Genomic DNA, 18,172 nt, shown 5'->3' on the forward strand with positions numbered 1-18,172 from the left:
GAGGCTAGCGCGGATCGCCTTTTGTGACTGATCGCTTTCGGGTAAGGCTGGGGAGCATCGCGCTCTCGGCGTCGTCATTGGTCGTTCTAGTGCTTTTTGTTGTTGTTGTTGCTGCGTTCGTTGGTCGGAGGTGTGGGTTGTCGACTGGTGTTCGTTGTACGTGTGTTTTTGAGAGTGTACGCGTGTTTGGCACTGTGATGGGTTGCTGAATGTGGGCAGGAGCTGTGGTTTACGATTGATGGGGAGTGGCTCTATCTGGAGGTGCTTAAAGATTTTTCAGTGTGTGAAGGGTGTTTTGTGTTGAGTTTTCATGCTAACTTTTAAACATAGGTTTATAGAAGCCGCATTTAATCTATTTCGACATCCTCAACACCTATAACGACGGGAAAAATTAGATGCATCAAAGTTTTAGCCCTTGACCTGTGCATTCTGATTTTATAAATTATGACGTTGCGCACCCGCGCGCGTGGATCAACTTTTAACGCCAACACTGCCCATGCGTCATCAACAAACGCCGCAGCTTGGCACGAAAACCGCATATCTAAATAAAAGAATCGAATACAAGCCCAGCAGGCTATTCTCTCAATCATATCTCATTCTCCTCTCTCTGTAAACCCTTTTGTTGTCGAATTTTTACGCTCCTCACAATGCCCACCGAAGCCCGCCACAAGCCGACCTCCCACCCGGAGAGCATCAAAATGCTCGTCTTGGAGACGGACGAGCAACATCCGGAGACCCATGAGAAGGCAGGCAGCTTTGGCGATGTCTTCGATAACCTGTTCAAGACTGCTGGCGACAATCATGACCCCTCGCTGGGAATCGAGTCGTTGATTCATTTTGTCGTCGAGGACAAGGGCGGCGCTGTCCCGTCTGTCGACGACCTGGGCGATATCCACGCAGTTCTCATCACCGGCAGCATGTACGACGCCCATGCGTCGGACGAATGGATCTTGAAGCTCGTCAAGTTTGTCCAAGGTTCGTGGGCCGCGGAGCCGGTGCCCGGAGCTTTGCTAACGTGATGGCGGCAGACACATGGCGGAGGCGTCCCGACGTGCGCTTCAGCGGTACGTCAGCAAAGAAATACTGCTAGAGACTTAAGGAAGCTAAACGGGTTTTAGGCGTTTGCTTCGGCCACCAGGTCATTTGCAGAGCACTCGGCTCCACCGTCGATGCCACCCCCGGAAGGAAATGGGAGCTCTCTCACACCCCCGTCACCCTGACCCCAATGGGCGAAAAGCTTTTCCGCACAAAAGGCAAAATAAACCTCCACCAGATGCACCAGGACCATGTCGTCAATGCTCCCTCGTCCAAGACCACCGATCTTCTGTCCAATGAAGACGAAGTGCATGTTTGGGGCTCGACTGAAACAACAGAGGTGCAGGGTATCTTCATCAAGGGGAGAGCTTTTACCAGTCAGGGCCATTTGGGCTTCGATGAGCATATGGTGCATAAGCAGATTGAGCAGAGAGTGAGTCTTTGTTGTTGTTTGATAGCCAGAGATGTGAGGATCCTGGGACTGACAATGACAGGTTGAGAGAGGAAGTATTCAGGATTTTGAAGCGGCTGATGCTGGAAAGAGCAAAGCTGATTTAAAACACGATGGAGAGATTGTGGCTTCTGCGATCTTGAGATTCTTCCACGGAGACGACAGCCTCTGAGGCATCGGCTTTATGCATCAAAATCTGGCTACCGAGGACCACACGAAAGCCAGGATTTCGAAACTGTCTTGGGTCCAAATATATGGAGCCACAATTGCCTACGCCTTAATGACTTGCGGTCATGTTCTTGATCAAGTCATCGTCGCAATCATGAAGTTTGCGGCTTGGAACTTGGAAGGACTGGCTGTTTTTGAGCGACACAAAAGATACCACTATGACAGTTTAACGGCACAGCTAAATAAATTGGATATCACATAGTTCTCTAAGTAAGTATGAAGTTTCGCAAGACTTGTGTTGCGTTGTGTTGTGGCGTTTACCATCCAATCAAGCTAAATCAGCCATGAATTTTACGCGGTTAACTAATGATTAACTGGCTCCTAGAAATTCATTTTCCATGGAGATCCAGTTCCATATTACCTGGGATTCTAAAGGGATACCCCAACCACGAGCTGTTTCACTCGATCTGCAACTACCTATAAGTGGCATTATTAGAATGGGGGCCAACACCATGGCGCGGCCCTCTACGATCCCATCAAGATACTACCACAAACCAAACGAGGTAGCCGAAAAGGTAATAGCACCGGCCCACTCACCACCTTCCTATTCGAACCTTTGGATCACTTTCCAACAACCAGCCCTTGGCCCATCACATAGCTGCGACACTGTGCCACGCGTGCCCCTGGCCTTTCGGAGCTACGGCATGTCGGCGTTAACGCACGCCGTGTCGGTGTTATGCGTGGATTGGTACCGGTAGCAGGGATGCCGTTCCTTCGTGACTCCGCCACCCCAGGCAGCTATTTTCGAGCACTCTGTCTTAATCCTCGACACTATTTGGCGCTCTAAAACGTATATATCGGCTCCCGTACTACCTATCCGTTATGGGTCTGTTCCACAATATATTCAGTTTGTGGTACTCTTTAAAACCCGTCACATCAGAAGCCTATCCGACCTTCTAGGCACCAGTGATTCATTGTCACTCAGGAGCCGGAAACTCCAAGAAAAGTAAAGGAGAGGAAATCTAGTTGGGAAATATGGTCTACCGCGGGAAACCGTCCAAAGGATGTTACAGTTGTCGCCAAAGGAAGATCAAAGTGAGCTGTCATCGCGAAGTCTTTTGTTTTTATACTGACTTGATCATTACAGTGCGACCAACGTCAAGAAGGTTGTAGTCAATGCCTGAGGATGGGTCGGCAATGCCCAGGCTATCGAAACCAATTAGACCTTGCATTCGAAAACGAAAGCGAAAAAATAGAGGGGAAGTTCCGGGCAAAGGCATCAGCGAAGAAAAGGCGCGCCAACACAGTGGCACCCCGTGAACGAGCACCAAAAGACACAACGCCCATGAACACCGTAAGCGTTGTCCGGAAAGGTGCTACCGCTGTACCTCCCGGTACCTGCACCACAACTCCCACCACGTCCACAGCACTCACGCCCTCCATAGAAGAACTCGGCTCCTGTTTCTTCTACTCCAACTTCTGCAGCGGCGTCACCTTTGCAAAAGACCCAGCACAAGCAACTGGAGGAGGCATGAGCACCTGCGAGCTCGACGAGCACCTCCTCGTCAGCATGCAAGCAGTAGGCCTAGCCAGCCTATCCAACTTTACCAAAAACCCCACGCTCCCGCAGCAAGCAACGAAAAAGTACCTCGCGGCCATCGGGCTCATCAACAAAGCGCTGCAATCGCCCCAGCAAGCCAAGAAAGACAGCACGCTACTGGCGGTCATGGCAATGGGCATTTTCGAGACCGTCCACGGCTCCGACAAGCAGTCCCTCCTGGCCTGGAAAAACCACGTCAGCGGCGCCGTCGCGCTGGTCAAGCTGCGCGGCCACGCCCAACTCAACACCCTCATCGGCCGCCGCATGTTCCTGCAAGCCACCGCCTCCCTCCTCGTCTGCTGCTTGAAGCAGAGCACGGGCGTGCCCGCCTCGTTCCTCGACCTCCTCGACGACGCCGCCGTCCACCCCTTCGTCGACACTACCACCCCCATCTGGCGCCTCCGCCAAGTCATGGTCGCGTTCGCAACCCTCAAGGCCAGAGCCGCCAACCGCAGTAGCACGACCCCAGCGCAGATCGTACACGAGGCTCTGGAGCTGGACGCCCGCGCCCTGGCTGCTATCGCGCAGTTCCCGCCCGACTGGGCCTGCGACCGCGTCGTCACGGACAACGACCCCCACGTTGTCTTTTTCGGCTACTGCCTCATATACAAGGACTTCTGGACCGCGCAGATCGCCACCGCCGCCCGCGCGTTCCGCCTCCTGCTGCAGGACACGGTCCGGCAGACGCTGCTGGCGGGCATGGCGGCCGAGCCGCCCGCCTTCACTGGCCCGGCGTATGCCGAGCTGTTGCACTCTACGACGCTCACGCTGTACCACCTCCAGCACGACCTCGTCGCTTGCTTCCCCCAGCATATCGGCTATGCGCCGGGCGGCGAGGGGCTTGATCCCGCCGCTGGTGCTGCGACGACATGGCATGGGCCGTCGGATTCGCCGTGGCCGAGTTTCAAGAACTTGTTTGCGGGCCCCGTGGATAAGAGGCTCGAGTGGGTTAATCTGCCTGTCATTCGCTGCGCTGGCAGTAACTTGGTCTTGTGGGCTATGTTTCTTTGCGGCTCGTTGGATGTTTGCTCGCATGACCTTCGCTGCTGGCTGGCGAGGACGTTGAGGTGGACCGGGCATGTGGTGGGTATTAATCAGGCGACTGCCCTGGCTGATATTTTGGAGACGGATGCTCGAGGGGGGCCTGCTGAGGCGCGATAAGGTTGTGTGGTGGCGGTGATTTGGGGTAGAGGAATAATGGTGCTTATAGGGGTCTACACTCACTTCTCTACTGTATATAAAGCCCTTTATGTTCCGCAGTTTCCTCGTCCAGCTCATACGGCTTCTCTACGTTGAGCAAAAATTCCTATGTGATTTCTATACTCTGAGGCTCTGCATTCACACGCATGTCAGTTTGTACCAATTCTTTCCCTTGGTACGTTTCATAAAATATTCTTTCAGTGGTGTATTCCAAGCTCAGTCTTAACGTGTAGTTTTGCGAACCCAGGACGACTCTGTAGAATATCCAACCAGTCTGAAAAACATAAACAGAGTTCTTGGTGAGTTTTCTCTTCATGTATTGGCTAAATACACCGCTCACAAAACTCCGCGACGCATACTTCCGACTTTGGTTTTTTTGCTCGTTAGATCCTCAGCTCCGCAACACCATCTTCCAAATTGGAATTCGGTACAAAAGCTTACAACATTTGCCAGAACCGTCTTAATTTAGTGGTTCCTTCGACACTCGATGCTTGCTTAAGAGGTATCTACTCAAATCCCCAGATCTCCCTAAGCTCACGGCGTCTGCTGGAGGTTTTCCAACCCGTACTTCGCTCGATGTTGACAAGAAGCTTCAAAACCGTGACTTGCTCAAATGGGTCTTTAAAATATCTACCGGCAATGAACAGTGGCTGTACACTGTTTACCCAGTTTGCGCTTCAAGGTTCTGTCAGTGACAAAGATAGGTAAGAGAAGCAGAATTAAATGACTTACTGGTCTTCCGTTGATGACACTATAGCTGCAATCTGTTTTGCGTGCCAAATGATGTCTTGCTGAAATTTATTAGTATTTCTATTATCTTGGTATAGCTTTCATCTTACAGAATCGCCAGTTTCGGTATTAGAAACTGATAGTGAGGAAAGCTTTTCGAGAAGTAATATCGATCCCGTGTGAAAGAAAGTGTTTCCGCAGACTAACGGAATATACATCAGAACAAGAGCTTTCTCAATCATTAGATTGGTCCTTACTAGCCGAAGGAGTGCCAAAGACGCTGATAGGAAATACGTTTCCACCGCTCCCGGCAGTATATATCAGTGGCTTTGCCTCCGCAGGCCTATTTAAGTACCACTCTTGAAGATCTTGCCACAGAATTAGGATCTGATGGTTCTTCTGAGAGGTTGATTGTTCGTCTGAGTCCAGATTGGCTCTTGAGAATGCCAACGCATTGACTATCCGGGAAAATAAGACTATAGCGAGGTTTGCATAACGGTCAACGAGCGGTATCGTCTCTTCAGTAGGATAGTCGGGACGGATCCACAGATCACTAGGGATTAATGTCTGCTGTTGGGTAAGAAACGCAGCCCATATATCTTTGATACCATCAGCATGCAAGAGAAGCCCAAGATTTCTTTCAGAAAATGTCTTTACCTATGCGAGCAAAGGGCCAAAAGCAGGCAGTAACCATTCCGCCAGATGATCCATTCCATCCTCGTGAGGTGAACAGCTGCGCACAGCCGTGTAGATGGCGCCGCCATTCACCGACCGGTGAATCGATCATCTCGTATACGCAGAGCATGACGCAGCTCATAAGTAACGAGGCATCCAAAGTTTCAGCCACGCGCTCGATGAGTTTGTGCACACTGTATTGATACAGCTCTAGGCTGATGGAGTAAGGATGATCAGTAGTCAGATCAAGCTGTCTTGAGGCCAAGGCCAATGCAGCTGCGAGGAAAGGCTCCGAACTGGTAATGAGTGGAGATGATCTGTATGAAAAATGCCGTAAGGTATCCGTGGTTTCACACCATGTTGCAGTTTCGCGTAAATATGCAGAGAGCAACTTGGCTTTCATACTCTCTCCAATTGGCCAAGACAAAGTGGAGTACCTTGCTGGCTCTGTAGGAGCATCAGTGAAGCTTGTAAGCGCCATGGACAGCGCGGACTGTGACAAAGCTTCGTTTACATGGATTGCCGGAGTTGGAAGTCTCTGTCCAGCATCGGCACCAGGAAAGCTGACATCAACGCCCTCACTCGGCGTATGGTTGTCAGGTACTGTTTCAATGTTTGCAGTCAAGGGTAAGCTATCCACCCTGTCCACGGCTGGAGTTGTATCCTGGTTTAAACTGTTATCAATTAATACAGCGTGCGGTGGTTGCGACTGAACACTATGATTTGCCGTTGGCATTCGAGACACGTCTTTGGCTGAATCATTGCCGTTATCGTCGTTTTCACTGTCCGTCTCTCTGTAACTATCGATTGTTTCTCGTGTGTTATCAATAATCTGGATAGAAGGTATTCATGTTAGAGTGCTAAATTCTAGAGCTTAAATCAAATTGGTCACATCGAGACGCACTTCGAACCTTGGAGGGTTTGCTCTGGACAGTTCGATAGCAGCAATAACTGCCGATTCAGGTTCTGTCAGTCCGAGCGTGCGTGACTTGTGGAACCTGACCCGGAAGCCCTTATCGCATACACGGTCATTCCGCGTACAGTTACCACAAACTGGACTTGCTTCATCGCCTGGACGTAGCTTAGTATTTTGTTTGGAAGAATCTCAGCGAGTTATGGGCAGACGATGTACACTTTAACCGGCGATCACGGCAAGTTAAGCTTCAACGAGAGTCAACGTCGCCGCACTGCCGTGGATGGAGGTGCAGGGATGCTCACCATCCTTTCCGTGACCGTGTATAAGCGGGTTTTTGCTGACTGATCGCAAGTGGGCACATAGAAGTGTATGATAGAATAATTTTAAGGTGAAAAATCAAATTAGATCTCAGAAGGATGTTTGTTGAAGGTGGAAATTTCGACTTGCCCACTGAAGGATAGAGGGCAAGTGGAAGCAGGCTGCATACGTCATGTAGGGCAACTCCAAGCCAAAAGCTTGACCCAGTTGGGCTAGATGCATCGCTTCCGCTTCCACATTCCTCACTTGACAGAAACCCCGCACGTGCCCCGCACCTCACCCGCGACATCAGGTCAAGTCGATTTCCAGTTTCATCATAGAAAGTACGACAAAACTGCAAGACGGAGCTTAGCAAGCATGACGTCGCCTCACAGGCTCACAGCTTTCAACTGGATCCACGGCAATGTTATTTGATATTCTTGTCTGCAAAGTATAAATTGCTACCTTTCGACCGTCAAGAATTGACGAACGCAAACACTGTTTCCTGTCATTGATTCTCCAAAAATCATACTATACTCAATGACCACAACGAAAGCTCAGGTCGTCCGGGTCTCCGACGGCAAACCCCGCTTGGCTTTGGACGATCTTCCTCTCCCGACGACCAGTCCTGGAAAGGCTCTGGTGAAGGTTGATCACGTTGCTCAAAACCCAACTGATGGTAAGACGAATCGCGACAGTAGTAGTATCGGTTGGCTTATTAGCTCCAGTCCAATCGTTTGATTCCAACGCCTTCGGAGATGGCGCCGTTCTTGGCTGCGACTTTGCCGGCACTGTCGATAATGTCCATGAAACCGTCACCAAGCTCAAGAAAGGTGATCAGGTCGCTGGTTTGATTTGGGGTGGTAAGCGCTTCTCGTCTGATTTGGAACAAAATTCGAAGCTGACGTGCGGGGCAGGAGAGGTCAAGGACATTGGCGGGTATTCTCAGTATTCCATTGTGGACGAGCGGATTTCTTTCAAAATTCCCAAGGGAATTACATCTGAGCAAGCAAGCACGGTTCCATTGGCCGCTACGACAGCCTGGCTGTCATTCTTCTCAAAGCAGTGTTTGAACATTCCTAGAGATGGCGCTGAGCGTAGTGTTCTCATCTGGGGCGGGAGCTGTAAGTCAGGCATAAGATCACATGCTAAAATTCTCAAATCTACACAGAACTAACGGTCACCTTCACTTTAAGCTAGCGTTGGCCTTTACGCAATCCAAGAGGCAGTCCAGCAAGGGCTCAAGGTCATTACGACTTGCAGCCCTAAGCATTTCGATTGGCTGAAGAAACTCGGTGCACACCATGTGTTTGATTATCGGTCGGAAGACGTTGTGGAACAAATCAAAGCGGTGGCTCCAGACTTGATTTACGCTTTTGACACGATTGGCATGAAGTCGTCGTCTAGCCTTGCCTCAAAAGCACTCAGAGAAGGAGGCGGAACGCTGTGCACCGTACGACCAGGGAAAGCCAATACTGAAGAGGTTTCTCGCGGTGTACAAGTCACTGATGTTCTCGTCTGGACTGCTTTTTTGAAGGAGCACAGATACGGAGAATTCTACTGGCCTGTAAGATCCTCTCGTCAATGGCATGTTGTGGTGGCAACCTACGATATCGTTACTGATGTACAGCAGCCATCCAAAGATGATCACGAGCTGGCAGCGGAGCTGTTCGATAAACTTCCTGAGTGGTTGGAAACGGGCAAGATACAACCTAACCCGACCAGGGTCTTCCAAGGGCTGGAGTTTGTCAGTAGAGGCTTTGAAGCATACCGCAAAGGGGAGGTCTCTGGCTTCAAAATCGTGTACAGTATCTGAAGTAGAGCTATTTCGATTATCGGAAGTACCTGGCAAACGGCAACCTGGCTACGCATCTATGCCTTATTTTTACGTCAACATGGTGTCAAACCAGACGCAATTGCGTCCCCAATGCCTGCGTCGTAGAGCAGCGCGAAGACCATTAAAAACGCCAACGGATTTGAAGTGGGGAGCCGTTGAGGCGAGCATCCTACCCATACCTAGTGAGGTTAACAGCAATAACAACAAAAATGAAAAACAAACAAAAAGCATGGGTATGTGGTACTGTATAACAGCTGGGGATCCATTACCCAGGAATAAAAGTCGCACGAGGGAGACGCAAAGCAGATCATTGTTTCGCAGCTAATCTCACGATAATGTACGATAATACATCATGGGGGATCTCTGCTACCCCGCTTTGTAATACCCTAAGGGCTGTGGTTTGTGGGAAAAGATAAATACCATGCAACCATGGCAATGTAGGAAGTCAGAACTCAGAAACGAAAACCTACATTTTCACACAAAGAACTCGAGAGAATATACGAAAGGTAAGAATGTCAATGCTGGAGGCAAGCTATGACAATACTTGCTAATAACCCAATCGATGTCACAGCCCATCATGGAAGCAAATGTCCCATCCCACGTCATCAAGGCTCTGGAACAGCGCTCCGACGACGACACTGATCTTGTCTTTTTCAAAGACGAGAAATCCGACTACAACCCCATGGGCAACGACATTAGAATCGGACCCGGCAAGTGCATCTCTTATGCATGGCCGATAACCCCCGTAGAGCACCAAGAACTGGTTGGCTACCTCGGCGAGGAGTATGGCAGAGAAATGATCTCGAAAACGTACAACACCGCACCACAGGAGACGTGCAAACATTGTGGCACGCCCAGCACTTTTTCCGACATTGTCAGCAAGGCGTTGGGAGATAACGTCCACAACTCTTCCTTCATGCTCAACGCCATCAAAAGAAGGACGCACGGGGATGGCCAAAACCATGTCATCAACTGCAAATCATGCGGGAAGCAATACGAGAAGGAAAAGTTTTGGCCCCCATCATGGTTGTAAATAGCGTTAACAAACTCCCCGGTTACTCGGTCAAGTCTTCTTACCAGTTTGAAGTTTTCATTCACTATCTTTTGATTTCAGATCAGTTGGTCAAGTCTAGCGATAATCAAACTCAAAGCTCATCCGGTCATTTCTGTATCGCGTAATCCAAGTCCTCCTCCAAGCAGTCCAGAAAGCTCGGTGCCACAGCCTTGTAGCCAAACAATTTGCGAGCACGATCCGAACGCGAGCGTGAGTTGCTGGCGAACATGTATCGACCAATTACGCCAAAGACCGGGTGCTTCAGCATCTGGTTGACTTGATCGAATGGGAGCTGCTTTGTCTCTTCGGTGGAAAGGAGTGACTTGTTCTTGAGGATTCTACCGGTCGCCCGGGCTATCTCAAGCTGGTTTAGTTCTTGGGTGGAGGTAAAGTAGTAGCCCTGTCACTAGTTAGCATCAAATAGTAAAAAAAATACAGGGGACATACCTCGTGACCCCATTCAGCGCCCTGACCACCATTCACAGCCGCTTCGACAAGCTTGAGGTACACGGTCATCAGATCATCAATGTGCACAAACGAGCGCGTGTTGGTGCCCGAGGCCGTATAAAAAGGCGCGCCGACGTCCAGAATTTCCTTGTAGAACATGGGCACGTACACACTCCGGGTTCTGCCCGGGCCGCGTCCCTTGCCGTAGATATCCGGCGGGCAAACGATTGCAGTCTTCAGTTTCTGGCCATGTTCAGCCCACGCTTGCTGGATGATCTTGTCTACATTGCGGTGCAGAGCCTTGTCGTCGAGGCTCCAGATGTTGTCGATGTCCTCGACGTCGGACCAGGCCTTGGGGTTGAGATCACCGTGAGGGCGATCTTCTTGCCAGTCGGATATTATTCCACTGCCGCCCAGGTGGATGAGAAAGGAAGGAGTGGAGCGTGATAGTAGCCCTGCAATGATGGCTCGGATGCTAGGTTCGTGATCGGAGTCGCCGCTATCTGATCAGCTGTTAGTTATCTTATTTTTTGTGGATAGTTGAGCAGCAGACGTACGGACTACGACATCGGCATCCGAAGCGGCTTGAGTGAGGATATCCGTGCTGTCGTAGTCGCCTCGAATGACCTTGACAGCAGGGTATCGGTCGGCAAAACCTGCGGGAGGATTGCGGAGAAGCACAGTGATGTCATACTCGGGATGGCGTGAAACGAGCGTATCAAGCACGGTTCCACCAATGTACCCCGTTGTTCCCGTCCTACAAAGAAATCAGTGAAAAAGCAACAACGCTGTTGCGCCAATTTCTTACAGAAAGATCCGAGGGGCCATTTTTTCGAAGGTATGGTATGGTATGATATGCTGCGGACCCAAACTTGGCGTGGTAGACGTTCTTTTGGACCATTGAAAAGGAACTGTCGTTTGGCTTTTATAGATATCGATCGCTGACAAATACTGCCAGAGACAACTCACAACCCTGCATGGCGGAGCGGACTAAGGTTAGGCCTTTATAACCGTTTGACCACACCCCACTCCTACAACGGAAACACACATGAGTAACACAAGACGAAACTTTCCCAGATATTCTCTGGTGCAACCAATACTCGCTTAGGTGCCCAGCTCCCACGATGATGCGTGCGGGCCGAGCCGAAGGGGCGGGGGTGCACAGACTCATGGCCTCCTCCCAAGCTCCCTCTCTCCCACCTTCATTCCACGCCCGTCATGACCTTCCTGACGACTTTTCTGCGCTCGCAACTCTTCTTCACCCCAACCTACCCCACGGCCGACTTCTCGGACCAAGTCGTCATCGTCACCGGCTCCAATACCGGCCTTGGTCTCGAAGCCGTCAAGCACCTGGTCCGCCTCAATGCCGCTCGCGTCATCTTAGCCGTTCGTTCCGTCGAGAAAGGCGAGGCTGCAGTCGAACATGTCATTGCGACCACTCAATGCTTGCCCACGCGCCTTGAGGTGTGGTATCTCGACCTGGCAAACTACGCCTCTATCCAGCGGTTTGGCGACCGCGTCCGTCAGCTCGAACGCCTCGATGCCGTGGTGCAGAATGCCGGCATCCTAACCTTCAAGTGGGGGACTGCTGAGGGGCACGAAATGCACATAGCCACCAATGTCATTGGTGCATCGCTGCTTGGCTTGGAAGTCCTTCCCAAGCTGCGCGAGAGTGCCGAAAAGTACCGTGCCAGAGGGCGTCTCTCTTTCGTGGGCAGCGAGCTCCAGTACATCGCCAAGTTCTCCGAGAAGGAACTACCAGGCAGCATTCTGGATGCCTTGAACGACAAAGAACACGCCGACCTGGACGATAGGTTGGGCAATATCTCCTGCATCACCTTAGCATTTTCCCTGACTAGCTTGTAGGTACAAAGTCTCCAAGCTGTTGCTGTTGTACGCCGTCCGCGCCATTGCCCGGACCAGCCCTCTTACGCCCCAGTCGGACGTCGTCATCAACTATCTCACGCCTGGATTGTGCAAGAGCGACATCTTCCGCGACGAGGTACCATGGTTCCAGGGCATGGTGATACAGTTGTCTGCTGTTTTCCTCGCCCGCACGACTGAAGTTGGCAGCCGCGCTCTCGTCCATGCCATTGCCCCGGACGTTGGCGCTGAGACGCATGGTGCGTTCCTGGTGGACGGCAAAGTTGCTCCGTAAGTGCAATGAATGAATGCCACGTCGCTGCCAAGGTTCTAACTGAACGCAGAAACGGAGCGAATGTCGAAGGCCAGGCCAACAAAGAGCTGGAGGAGAAGTTTTGTAAAGAGTTGTTTGCGCGCTTGGAGCAGATCAAACCTGGCGTCACGTCTGTTTGATGGACATTTTGCCGTATGAAAGGATGAGCGGTTTGGAGTGAGTGAATCATGTGCAAACGACTTGATGATAAGTATGTGCAGAATCGTACCGTTTTTCTCTCTTTGCTGGTGTTAGTCTTGCATGACACTACTGCGTCCGTAGCGACAGTCACTCTCCGACAGACAGACAACGGCAACGGTAAGAAGGCGGCGGAAAAGAAATGAAAAGGGAGCGGCCTAGGGAGAGAGAATTTGGTAAGCATGAGCGGGATGAAACTCAAAGCGAAACGAAACCTATTGGTTGCGAAACTTAGCTAAGGGGCCCCAATGCGAATCGTTGCCTACCCGGAAAAAGCACCAAACAATCGCGGCAAAATCGCATCCGCACAACTAACCACTGACTTTACACGCACGCACGATAGCGACAAGAATGCTTCTCTTTCGCCATTCCCGGCCGCAGCCGGTATTCCCGCTCGCGCTCGGACGCAGGCGCGCGTCGTCACCCAGCCACGAGGAGGCCGCGCAACCATGGGGGCGGCCGAAATGGCCGGCAGCCACGCCGTTGAGCCCGATATCGCGGCTATATAGCGCCACACCCTCGAGGGCTATAGGAGGGCGAGGAGCGGAATGTCTCAGCGCGGGCCAAGAGGGAGGAAGTGCGCGCGCATGCGCCACCGTCTTGTCTCACGCCCACGCACGCTACGCGACGTGAAGGCTGTGGGCAAATTGGCGCATTGAGAGGGCTATGAGGGAAGTGGCGGCTTGTCGGGCGATAGGCGTGAGAATGTCTCACTCTCTATCACGAACGAGAGTTGGCACGGTTGGGTGTGTCGACGGGCCCCGCTTTTGGCCTCGTTGCGCTCGCTTAGTCGTGTAGGCTAGGCTGCTTTCTGCTTCGGGCACGCGTATGCTCTGCTCGTCTGCGCTGCTTTTATGCCGACCATGGCCGCTTGCTTTGTTTGCAGAGGCGTGCTTGGATCCCAACGGTTTCGACAAGATGGCTCCTTCGTTTGTGCATCTCGCGCTGCTGACGCTCTTTACCAATGGCATCTATGCCTACTCGACTAACTACACTTCGCAGCTGCTGTCCTCGGGGACCGTGAACCTCGGCGAGTGGCAGTCCGCTTATGACGAGGCGAAGACGTTCGTTGAGGGCCTCACGACGGCTGAGAAGATCTCGTTGATCACCGGCTCCGATGTTGGGAACTTCTCTGCCCTGAATTTCAAGGATTCCGGCGCTTCTATTCTCGACTACTTTTATGGTAAGTTTACTTCTTCACGGCGCTTGCACAGAGAGGTTGACGGACATGCCCAGTCACGACATGGCCCGTTGGTTCCGCCTTGGCCATGACCTGGGACAAGAACTTGGCCTACACCCAGCACAAGGCGTTGGGCTCCGAGTTCCGCAACAAGGGACTGCAGGTCATCAACGGACCTGTCAGCCAGCCCCTGGGAAGGACGCCTTGGTAAGTCATGAGTTTCCTTTTTTATGGAAGTGGCAAATGCTGACCAGCACAGGGGTGGCCGTAACGCCGAATCATTCGGCCCCGATTCGTACCTCAACGTAAGAAACGCCGGCTGCAGCGTCGGCGATATCATAGCTAACGTTTACAGGGTATCTTCTTTGGTCAGGCTGTGCGGGCCATGAATGATGCGGGCGTCATCACTGGCGCAAAGGTATGTACAGTAATTCACCAGTGCGGAAAGTCGTATTTTGCTAACGCCATCTTACAGCACTTCCTCCTGAACGAACAAGAGAATAACCGCACCGTCTCGTCCGGTGGTGGAGGTGGCGGTAGCCCTCCCGATGGCGGCATGGGCGGCGGCCCCTCTTCCAACGGCACCTCTATGAGCGGCGGCCCTTCCGGTGCCTCCAACAGTACTTCAATGGGTGGCGGACCTGGTGGCGACAGTGACTCCTCTTCGTCTACTAGCCTTGCTTATTCGAGTAACGCTGATGACAAGTAAGTTCTCAGTTATATGCCTGGAGGCTTTGTTACTTGGTACTGATGCAGCGTAGGACTATCCACGAGACTTACCTGTGGCCTTTCTACGATGGCGTCAAGCAGGGTCTTGGTGCGGTCATGTGCGCACTTAACCGTGTCAACGAGACTTACGTAGGTATTCTCAACCTCCTAGCTCGTTGCTCAGATTGCTAATCTACTCCAGTCATGCGAGAACCAAGCACTCCTTGCAGGCCTCTTGAAGACCGAGCTTGGTTTCCCTGGTTTCGTGTTCGGCGACGTCGGAGGCCAGAAGACTGCGTTCGGCTCGGCGAACGCTGGCATGGACTACGCCTCGTCATCCACCTGGTCCAACTCTACTATGAACGCAGGATTGAACAACGGCAGCCTTACGGAGGCTCGCCTCAACGACATGGCCATCCGCAACGTCCTTCCCTCTTACAAGCTCAACCAGCAGGACGGCAGCTTCCCCTCCAAGGCCGAGGAGGAAGATCTCCGGGACGCGCGCAAGAACCACCGCCAGCTCGCCAGACAAGTTGCTGCGTCCTCGCTCGCGGTGCTGAAGAACAACGGCGCCCTCCCGCTCAAGAGCCCGCGCTCGATGGCCATTTTCGGTGTCCACGCCGGCGCGCCGATTGCCGGCCCTTCGCACGAGCTCGCCGTCACGGGCTCTGACGACGTGTACCAAGGCCACGCTGCCGACATTGGAGGAAGCGGCACCGGCTCCTTCACTTATCTCGTCACTCCGCACTACGCGCTTACGACCAGGGCCATGGATGACGGCACGCAGCTCCGCTGGATCATGAATGACACGGGCTACAGCGCCTCGTCTTCTACCGGCGCCACGGGAAGCATGGCCTCTTTCAGCACTGGCACTGGCGCTAGTCAGACTTATGAAGGCTATGCTGCGGACATGGACGTTTGCCTCGTTTTCCTGAACGCGTACTCTGGCGAAGGAGCCGACCGCGGTCAGCTCTACGACGCTGACCAGGACAAGTAAGCCCCATTCCTTCAACGTTCCAACTCTACAAGCTCTAACCACCCCCCAGGATGGTCACCGAAGTCGCCTCGGAATGCAACAACACCGTCGTAGTGATCAACGCCAGCGGCCCGCGCCTCGTCGACCAATGGATCGAGAACGAGAACGTCACGGCGCTCGTCTACGGCGGCATGCTAGGCCAAGAATCCGGACACGCGATCGTCGACGTGCTGTACGGCGACGTGAACCCGTCGGGCAAGCTCGCGTACACGATCGCGAAGAACGAGAGCGACTACAACGTGGGGCTGTGCGACACGGCCGTGTGCACGTACAGCGAGGGCAACTACATCGACTACAAGTACTTCGACAAGTACAACGTGACGCCGCGGTACGAGTTCGGGTTCGGGCTGAGCTACACGTCGTTCTCCTTCTCCGACAGCGTCACGATTGAGAAGACGAACGCTTCTGCGCTCGCCAGCCCTTTCGCCACCGGCGCCAAGGGCATCGGCGGCAAGGCCGACATGTGGGACACGGTGGCCAAGGCGGCCGTCTCGGTCAAGAACACGGGCAAGGTCGCGGGTGCTGAGACGGCGCAGCTGTACCTGGGCTTCCCGGCCGCGGCGGGGCAGCCGGTGCGCCAGCTGCGCGGGTTCGAGAAGCTGAGGCTGGAGCCGGGCCGCGAGAAGGAGGTCGAGTTTGAGTTGCGCAGGCGCGATTTGAGCGTTTGGGATGTTGCGGCTCAGGATTGGAAGATCGTCAAGGGGACGTATACGTTTTGGGTTGGGGCTAGTAGCCGCGATTTGAAGGCGAGTGGGACGATGGTTGTTTAAGAGGTGGTTGTGTGGTGGTTTGGAAGATTAGGGAGGGCGTGTTTTGATATGTTGGGTTTCTTCAGTTGTGAAAATCTTTTAGAGTAATTATTTAGATCTCGCGTTGCTTATGAGAAAAGATTACGTCAGTGTTTAAGTGCTTTTGATTGTGGTATGTAGTGGGGAATGACTATTAAGTTTGTCGGTTCCAGCCATTAAACAAATGGGTATATAGGTGAAATTTATACTGTACATGGAACCACTGAAGGAAATAGAGAATATTCTTCTTCAATATAAGTACTAGACCTAAATGAAAATATTCTCTTTAAAGCAAACATTATATTACGTCCGCAGTGCTTCCTTCAACCTTTTCTACCTACTGCGTTTTCCAGACCTGTAGGCTTATAATATACTTAAATAGTTATAGAAACCTTTAATTGGCGAAGAGAAAACCCAGTAACTTACTTATACACTATATAAATATATACAGTAGGTATTTTCGTTTTACCAAGGCTCTTAAACAGCGTTATCGAGCGATTTCATTGCATTATATTACGTACTGGGATAATTTAGTAGATTTTTGTTTTCAACAATTCATCTGCTCCTTTAATAGAAGATCTACTAAAGTAGTTTTATAATACTCTAACCGAGTACATCAATCGAAGGCTATGAGTAAAATAGAGTATCAGTTTTCATGATAGAAGTGTGACTATTTATAGGATATATATCTGCTAGCTTAAAGCTAAAACATTAAAGTTGGACTGAGTCATTACATTTACTAGATAAGGTTAAAGGAACAGACAGCAATGTTCGGGGCTGAGTTTTCTGCAACGAAAGACTTACGTGGTTGAGGGGTTTATGTGGAGACCTGGCACCGCCACTGGGGGCGAAAAGTTAACGGGCGAGTCTAACAAACGTTTTTTTTTTTTGGAAGACTAGGGCGGCGTAGGCGGTTGCTAGCATGCTGGTAAGTCCAAGTTCCCAAGTCTTTGTTCCTGGCCAGATGGTGGGATACAACGCACCGATGATCGCTGATCTCAAAATTCCCATTCTGGGCATTGCATCGTAAACAGGCGGCGGGGCATTGGCCAGAGCCACGCGTTCGGTACTAGGATTTACGTAGCGCTCTACAGACCCGGGACGGGTTATATGAGTTTTGTGGGCACGTTTGGGCGATAAGGATCCGGGGAAACTTCTGGATTTGGATTTGTATAAGATCAGGATTTATGCTCAGTCCGTGCATATTGAATTGTACCTATTTATGTATACTACTTAGTATATTTGATGAGCCAAATACGTTAAAGATGCCTAAAAATCGTGTATCGTGCGACGCTTGCAATAGCACTTAACTTTCTACTGTGTTTCTACGCAGTTCCTTCAGAATATCTCTTAAAGATATTAAGACTCGTGTAGATAGCTCTCGTTAAAAGTAACAAGAATATTTATTTGCGCGCCTCTTTATTGAAAGCCAAATTCTCTAACAAGCGCTTCGATATTGCCCCGACTTGTGTTATTCCTAAGCCTAAGCTTAAGGTCGTCAAACCAAATTGTGGTGAGTGAACTGTGAACAAAATATCAGGCCAACTGTTTCTAGCCCCCACGTCTTTAGTGGAAAGATCGCCAAGGGGCCAGATTGCCGACGGCCACATTTGAGTCCAAGCTGTCTCGGTAACTCGGCGGCCGACGAGGACAATTCCGCCGAGTGGCATTGTTGAT

General features: G+C 51.5%; 8 protein-coding genes across 8 annotated transcripts; 6 read left to right on the plus strand and 2 right to left on the minus strand.

The window, feature by feature from the left end:
* Positions 1–647: 647 nt before the first annotated feature.
* K452DRAFT_266959 (uncharacterized protein) lies at positions 648–1,658 on the plus strand (the record flags this gene model as incomplete). The annotated part of the gene is made up of 4 exons (XM_033538818.1): positions 648–975; positions 1,029–1,064; positions 1,119–1,468; positions 1,530–1,658. 4 exons carry the CDS (start codon positions 648–650, stop codon positions 1,656–1,658), a joined length of 843 nt encoding a protein of 280 aa, XP_033400533.1.
* A 1,019-nt stretch (positions 1,659–2,677) lies between these two features.
* Positions 2,678–4,578, plus strand: K452DRAFT_266962 (uncharacterized protein). The gene is made up of 2 exons (XM_033538819.1): positions 2,678–2,749; positions 2,802–4,578. The coding sequence occupies exons 1-2, from the start codon at positions 2,690–2,692 to the stop codon at positions 4,413–4,415; spliced, it is 1,674 nt and encodes a 557-aa protein (XP_033400534.1). The 5' UTR covers positions 2,678–2,689; the 3' UTR covers positions 4,416–4,578.
* A 374-nt stretch (positions 4,579–4,952) lies between these two features.
* Positions 4,953–6,503, minus strand: K452DRAFT_266963 (uncharacterized protein). Its single transcript, XM_033538820.1, has 5 exons — positions 5,841–6,503; positions 5,441–5,782; positions 5,294–5,385; positions 5,187–5,245; positions 4,953–5,129 (listed from the first exon to the last, which is right to left on the minus strand). The coding sequence occupies exons 1-5, from the start codon at positions 6,337–6,339 to the stop codon at positions 4,961–4,963; spliced, it is 1,161 nt and encodes a 386-aa protein (XP_033400535.1). The 5' UTR covers positions 6,340–6,503; the 3' UTR covers positions 4,953–4,960.
* Positions 6,504–7,471: 968 nt separating this feature from the next.
* On the plus strand, positions 7,472–8,941 carry K452DRAFT_266968 (uncharacterized protein). The gene is made up of 5 exons (XM_033538821.1): positions 7,472–7,750; positions 7,800–7,934; positions 7,989–8,195; positions 8,268–8,638; positions 8,705–8,941. The coding sequence occupies exons 1-5, from the start codon at positions 7,612–7,614 to the stop codon at positions 8,885–8,887; spliced, it is 1,035 nt and encodes a 344-aa protein (XP_033400536.1). The 5' UTR covers positions 7,472–7,611; the 3' UTR covers positions 8,888–8,941.
* Positions 8,942–9,397: 456 nt separating this feature from the next.
* K452DRAFT_147877 (uncharacterized protein) lies at positions 9,398–10,136 on the plus strand. The gene is made up of 2 exons (XM_033535503.1): positions 9,398–9,414; positions 9,480–10,136. Exon 2 carries the CDS (start codon positions 9,486–9,488, stop codon positions 9,939–9,941), a length of 456 nt encoding a protein of 151 aa, XP_033400537.1. The 5' UTR covers positions 9,398–9,414; positions 9,480–9,485; the 3' UTR covers positions 9,942–10,136.
* K452DRAFT_245996 (uncharacterized protein) lies at positions 9,804–11,295 on the minus strand. Its single transcript, XM_033538002.1, has 4 exons — positions 11,218–11,295; positions 10,967–11,166; positions 10,410–10,912; positions 9,804–10,362 (listed from the first exon to the last, which is right to left on the minus strand). Exons 1-4 carry the CDS (start codon positions 11,235–11,237, stop codon positions 10,069–10,071), a joined length of 1,017 nt encoding a protein of 338 aa, XP_033400538.1. The 5' UTR covers positions 11,238–11,295; the 3' UTR covers positions 9,804–10,068.
* A 274-nt stretch (positions 11,296–11,569) lies between these two features.
* On the plus strand, positions 11,570–12,814 carry K452DRAFT_266972 (uncharacterized protein). Its single transcript, XM_033538822.1, has 3 exons — positions 11,570–12,223; positions 12,276–12,563; positions 12,617–12,814. The coding sequence occupies exons 1-3, from the start codon at positions 11,628–11,630 to the stop codon at positions 12,723–12,725; spliced, it is 993 nt and encodes a 330-aa protein (XP_033400539.1). The 5' UTR covers positions 11,570–11,627; the 3' UTR covers positions 12,726–12,814.
* An 856-nt stretch (positions 12,815–13,670) lies between these two features.
* On the plus strand, positions 13,671–16,651 carry K452DRAFT_246002 (glycoside hydrolase family 3 protein). Its single transcript, XM_033538003.1, has 8 exons — positions 13,671–13,966; positions 14,020–14,170; positions 14,223–14,268; positions 14,319–14,381; positions 14,439–14,668; positions 14,725–14,821; positions 14,874–15,664; positions 15,718–16,651. Exons 1-8 carry the CDS (start codon positions 13,702–13,704, stop codon positions 16,475–16,477), a joined length of 2,403 nt encoding a protein of 800 aa, XP_033400540.1. The 5' UTR covers positions 13,671–13,701; the 3' UTR covers positions 16,478–16,651.
* The last annotated feature ends 1,521 nt before the right edge of the window (positions 16,652–18,172 follow it).

The sequence above is a fragment of the Aplosporella prunicola genome (assembly GCF_010093885.1).
Source record: "Aplosporella prunicola CBS 121167 unplaced genomic scaffold K452scaffold_6, whole genome shotgun sequence".
Taxonomy (NCBI): domain Eukaryota; kingdom Fungi; phylum Ascomycota; class Dothideomycetes; order Botryosphaeriales; family Aplosporellaceae; genus Aplosporella; species Aplosporella prunicola.

Excerpts from the sequence above, each read along its gene's own strand:
- K452DRAFT_266962 (XM_033538819.1), top strand. The coding sequence starts at position 2,690 with ATGGTCTACCGCGGGAAACCGTCCAAAGGATGTTACAGTTGTCGCCAA. Across the intron at positions 2,750-2,801 it reads GTCGCCAAAGGAAGATCAAA|TGCGACCAACGTCAAGAAGG; the intron begins GTGAGCTGTCAT and ends TGATCATTACAG.
- K452DRAFT_266963 (XM_033538820.1), bottom strand. The coding sequence starts at position 6,339 with ATGGCGCTTACAAGCTTCACTGATGCTCCTACAGAGCCAGCAAGGTAC. Across the intron at positions 5,386-5,440 it reads CTTTGGCACTCCTTCGGCTA|TCTGCGGAAACACTTTCTTT; the intron begins GTAAGGACCAAT and ends ATATTCCGTTAG. Across the intron at positions 5,246-5,293 it reads ATACCGAAACTGGCGATTCT|CAAGACATCATTTGGCACGC; the intron begins GTAAGATGAAAG and ends AATAAATTTCAG.
- K452DRAFT_266968 (XM_033538821.1), top strand. The coding sequence starts at position 7,612 with ATGACCACAACGAAAGCTCAGGTCGTCCGGGTCTCCGACGGCAAACCC. Across the intron at positions 8,196-8,267 it reads TCTCATCTGGGGCGGGAGCT|CTAGCGTTGGCCTTTACGCA; the intron begins GTAAGTCAGGCA and ends CTTCACTTTAAG. Across the intron at positions 8,639-8,704 it reads ACGGAGAATTCTACTGGCCT|CCATCCAAAGATGATCACGA; the intron begins GTAAGATCCTCT and ends GATGTACAGCAG.
- K452DRAFT_147877 (XM_033535503.1), top strand. The coding sequence starts at position 9,486 with ATGGAAGCAAATGTCCCATCCCACGTCATCAAGGCTCTGGAACAGCGC.
- K452DRAFT_245996 (XM_033538002.1), bottom strand. The coding sequence starts at position 11,237 with ATGGCCCCTCGGATCTTTCT. Across the intron at positions 10,913-10,966 it reads GGATGCCGATGTCGTAGTCC|ATAGCGGCGACTCCGATCAC; the intron begins GTACGTCTGCTG and ends ACAGCTGATCAG. Across the intron at positions 10,363-10,409 it reads GCGCTGAATGGGGTCACGAG|GGCTACTACTTTACCTCCAC; the intron begins GTATGTCCCCTG and ends AACTAGTGACAG.
- K452DRAFT_266972 (XM_033538822.1), top strand. The coding sequence starts at position 11,628 with ATGACCTTCCTGACGACTTTTCTGCGCTCGCAACTCTTCTTCACCCCA. Across the intron at positions 12,224-12,275 it reads CACGCCGACCTGGACGATAG|GTACAAAGTCTCCAAGCTGT; the intron begins GTTGGGCAATAT and ends ACTAGCTTGTAG. Across the intron at positions 12,564-12,616 it reads GTGGACGGCAAAGTTGCTCC|AAACGGAGCGAATGTCGAAG; the intron begins GTAAGTGCAATG and ends AACTGAACGCAG.
- K452DRAFT_246002 (XM_033538003.1), top strand. The coding sequence starts at position 13,702 with ATGGCTCCTTCGTTTGTGCATCTCGCGCTGCTGACGCTCTTTACCAAT. Across the intron at positions 14,669-14,724 it reads TCGAGTAACGCTGATGACAA|GACTATCCACGAGACTTACC; the intron begins GTAAGTTCTCAG and ends GATGCAGCGTAG. Across the intron at positions 14,822-14,873 it reads ACCGTGTCAACGAGACTTAC|TCATGCGAGAACCAAGCACT; the intron begins GTAGGTATTCTC and ends AATCTACTCCAG.